Source organism: Corvus brachyrhynchos, unplaced genomic scaffold (assembly GCF_000691975.1).
Source record: "Corvus brachyrhynchos isolate BGI_N302 unplaced genomic scaffold, ASM69197v1 scaffold56, whole genome shotgun sequence".
Lineage (NCBI taxonomy): Eukaryota > Metazoa > Chordata > Aves > Passeriformes > Corvidae > Corvus > Corvus brachyrhynchos.
This window is the reverse complement of record NW_008238664.1, coordinates 1072073-1076197: the sequence shown is the minus strand read 5'-3', so window position 1 is coordinate 1076197 and position 4125 is coordinate 1072073. Positions and strand designations below refer to the sequence as shown.

At 39.0% G+C, this 4125-nt stretch overlaps 1 protein-coding gene across 1 annotated transcript; it reads right to left on the bottom strand.

The window, feature by feature from the left end:
* Positions 1-431: 431 nt before the first annotated feature.
* On the bottom strand, positions 432-3715 carry CUNH12orf45 (chromosome unknown C12orf45 homolog). The gene is made up of 4 exons (XM_017737724.1): positions 3692-3715; positions 3384-3621; positions 2274-2410; positions 432-1087 (listed from the first exon to the last, which is right to left on the bottom strand). The coding sequence occupies exons 1-4, from the start codon at positions 3713-3715 to the stop codon at positions 902-904; spliced, it is 585 nt and encodes a 194-aa protein (XP_017593213.1). The 3' UTR covers positions 432-901.
* Positions 3716-4125: the final 410 nt, after the last annotated feature.

Below are 4125 nucleotides of genomic sequence, written 5' to 3'. Positions count from 1 at the left end.
ATTAGATCAATCTGAGGTAAGTATGAATGAGACACACTGTCACAGATTCTGGTTTCACAATTGTGTCAAGCCAAATTAAGCACAGGCCAGCTGAAAATTCACCTCTTTATCCTTCTGAAAATGACGGATGTTAACAAAATGGAGATTGGAAACGTGGCAGGGAAATTGGGGGATGAAAAGTGTAGCTTAAAGCTATCGTGACACCCCATAGGCAGACTTGATCCTTTGAGTATGGAAGGTATTTGCACCACATGAGCCTGTAACCCTCCCGAGCTGGTGTGGAGCTCAGTGCAGGCACACAGGGTAAGCAATCCTCTGCTGAACTCTCTCGTCATGGCTGTCCTTACCCAGGCTGGCTCAGCTAGAAACGAGCTCAGCCACTGCTCCAGTGCTCAGCAGTCACCGTCAGGAATGCAATGCAGACATACCTCTGGGGTACTTAAGGATCATGTTTAATATTGAAGATAGTGTACATAGCACTTCACGGGACATGGAATATAAAACGAAAGCTTTTTTCCTAGCTAAGTCTCTCTTGCCCTTGAAGCAAAAACTTCTTCTATCAATCATCCTATTAAAAAAAAAAAGTCTTTCTTCAATAAAGGAACAGAACAAGAGTTTTAACTTTCAAGTGCCCCTTACGCTAGCTGTTTTCTTAGTGTAATCTACTATGAAGTCCACTTCCCTGTTATTTGATGAATCAAATCACACTTAATTCTTCAGAAATCCAGCCTCCCACAGTCATGAGTGGATTCTGAACTCTCCAGAATCCAAATCTATAGCATTTCACAGGATCCTGAGAGATGCTGCACTGGGAAACAAGGTGGTTTTAAGGGCCAACTCTTCAAAGTGAGAAAACATGATTTGGTTGCTTTGGAGTTTTTTAAAGTAAAATAAAATGGCTTTACTCATTCTCTTTGCTGTCCAAAATTTCTATTTTGCCCTTTTCTCCCTTTTGTTTAGGAAACTTAATGTTGTCTATTGTCACTTCATCTGTTACAGCATCATCTTCATCAGATTCTGAGTCATCTTCTGAAGTCAGCAACTCTTCATCTGTATCAGAATCACTCAGTTCAACTACAGCCACATTCTGGAAAAAAAAGATCTTGGTTAACACATTACATATACTATTTATATATATATATATACATGCATATATACACACACACACACTATAGCACTTCTATCACTGGAGTAAAACATAAGGCAAACACACTAAACAGCCTGCTACCATAAGAAAACCACAGTCACAATAAAAAAGACCTCTGGGTTTTCCTAGGATTATGATGAATATCATGAAGAGATTCCTAAATATTTAAATTGCAATTTATATTGGCTTATAGCAAATCTAAGGCCATATTTATATCACTATCCAAGAAAGAACTGAGTGCATAGCTGATCTCAGATTGTCAAAATCAGGTATTTAAACTGATGAGAAGCAGGCATCAATACCACTTTTCAGTAAAAAATTTAATTGAAACCATTTAGTGCATACGGGGTCATGACAAATACACAGACACACACACACACACACACATATATATATATTTATCAATATAGTTCATATCTTATAATGTAATAGTACTCAGGGCACTACAACTAGTCTAAAACAGCAAGTAGTTTAAACCACCAGTATACTTTTTGAAGTGATCTCCTATATCCATATACAGAGCCATGATTTTTGAGGTCTGCTTAGCCAGAAGGCACTTGGCTGGATCATGCACATATATCACCTTTCTTATATAGGCATGTGGCTGCAGCACTTCAATTAAAACCAGAAAGAAAATATTTATGTTACTGTAAATAAATAGATAAATACCAGCAACAAAGGATCACAACAACACTAACAACTTTTCTAAACCCAAGATCTAGTCAGTCCTAAAAATAATGACAGAGCAGAGCTGAAAGCCAGTAATTACACTTACACTAAAGCCTCCTGTTAAGCCTTACTAAGCCTCATATTGTCCAGTTGCTAAACCAAATTACCTATGAGACTTTTAAAATACAATTTGTGACTTTTGATTCAGAGTTGTTGATTCAAAAGTATGTCTTATTCTGTTCTTAAACTACTTTATCCCCAGTGATTAAATTCTGCAAGTATGAAAACCAGGATGTAAATTTCAACCAAATAAGCATCCTTATTATATATAAGTTTTGAATTAGCAGATCACAGACTATGGTAAAGACTTCACTTTATCTATCATATTACTCATTCTAAGATCGAGGAGTTATTTTAATCCCATCTAAATTTATGTTAAAATAAAAAACGTATTTACCATTTCTATAACTTTTTCTGTTTCACTGTCTAGATGTTCAATATCAAACTGATGAGCTGGTGCAGTTACCATTTTTCTCTTGAGCTCATCGTTTGCCTGGGCCATCTGTGGTAAAAAGCTCTGTACTCGGTCCAAAACTGAAAAAAAAACAATTATCACATTTATATAAAAAAGTTAAAGAGATGCCCATTAGTGTTCACATTTATACCTCAGAAATGAGCCTTTAAACAGATTCCATTTCAACTGTAATTTCCAGCCATCTACAATAATTAAGTATAGACCGAAGGCCTCAAAGAAGATGGAAAAATTAGCTGTAGCAGATGCCATGATAGACTAATGAAAGGTCTACACAATTGACTAAAGAAATTTTGAAATTAAGATGGTGGGAGAGAGATGGAAACTCCAGGCTGAAGTATAAAGCACTTATCCTCTACAGCTCAGTGGGACTTCACAAGAATTTTAAGGTAATCAATGCAATTAGGAGAATCACACTCCTATGCCTTCCACAGAGGAAGACAGTATTTTCACCTCCAGAGTTTCTTCAAATAAACTGCTCCACACATGGAGATGAGCCAAACAGTTTGCTTTCTTTGAGAAGAGGTACTATTCCAGGTGAGCTCCACAAAAGGAAATAGGTATAATCTACCTTTGAAACACTGTCATCTTTGTAGAGACTTTTATCTAACAAAAAATTTGATGTAACAATCTTTTTTAATTTCAGCTCGATCACAAAGCAGAGAACAAAATAAGTTGACAGGAATCCTTTTTAAATTAAATGCTTTTATACAACAAATATATCATACTGACAAATTACTTCTAAAAAGAAATAAGAAGCCCAAGGAACAACTCTGCACTGGGAAAGAACAATCTGTCCCTAAAACTTAGAGCTGTAATGCCTAGCATTGCAAAATCTAATTTTTGCAGCAGCAGCACTTACATGACTCACCAGCGGGACATGGAACTGTAATGGGAGGAGGACCTACCACCTGTAGACACTGAACACAAGAGCTTCTCCCTTTACCTATGCAAGGAAAGCACTGAAGCCAAAGTTCTGTCACAAGTGTTACCTACTACTTGACACAGTTACAGTACAAGCTCCTCCTTACTTACCACTGCTCCTTGGCAATTTAACCGTCTGTAAAGTTGTGGTCTTGTTGCTGCTACATTTTGAATTGATCAGCAAAATGTCTTCCAGCCCTGCAAACAAACAAATAAGTATTGCAGTGCTTAAGCTGACAAGTTCTCCGTAATTGTCATCTGCTTTTGCTGTTTTTGGAAGAAATACTGCGCTACAGGGGCCACAGCTCTCACCCTGCAGGTCACCTCTTACACACTCCTTAAGTTTAAGCTAAAGTTCCTTAAGCTGTTTTTGAGCCAAAGATTGATTAACCGAGAGTTATAACGCATAGAAAAACTACCTGCAACACCCCACAGCAAGGCATGGTGCGGTGGGAGCTGAGGCGTGCCAGCCGCACCGATTTAAATCCCTCCCCTCATCTGCGTGGTGCCAATGCCCTCCGCTATCTGAGGGCAGCAGCAGCGCCGCAAAACCCAAACGATACCAGGGAATTCGGCATTAATTAGCCACATTAATCCTTATGACCACCAACGGAGCCTTCCGCCCGGTATCATTAACTAAAGCGAAGCGTTCTGTCTTTTAAACTTTTTTTCTGGTCTTATAAAAACGTTGTTACGACTGCCCATCGTTTAACGTGGATTTCCCCGCTTATTTACTTCGCGTTACCACAGCCCTGCCTGGGAAAGCAGCTCTTCAATGCACGCGGGATGCAATCACGAGTGGATCACCAGCAGCCCGGCGGCCTGACGAACCCCTCCCTTGGGCTGCCTGCCC

Bases quoted from the DNA above. Each gene is read 5' to 3' on its own strand.
- CUNH12orf45 (XM_017737724.1), bottom strand. From the start codon at position 3,715: ATGCCTTGCTGTGGGGTGTTGCAG. The intron at 2,411-3,383 runs GTAAGTAAGGAG...TTTTTTTTTCAG, and splicing joins TAAATTGCCAAGGAGCAGTG to TTTTGGACCGAGTACAGAGC. The intron at 1,088-2,273 runs GTAAATACGTTT...TTTTTTTTCCAG, and splicing joins CAGAAAAAGTTATAGAAATG to AATGTGGCTGTAGTTGAACT.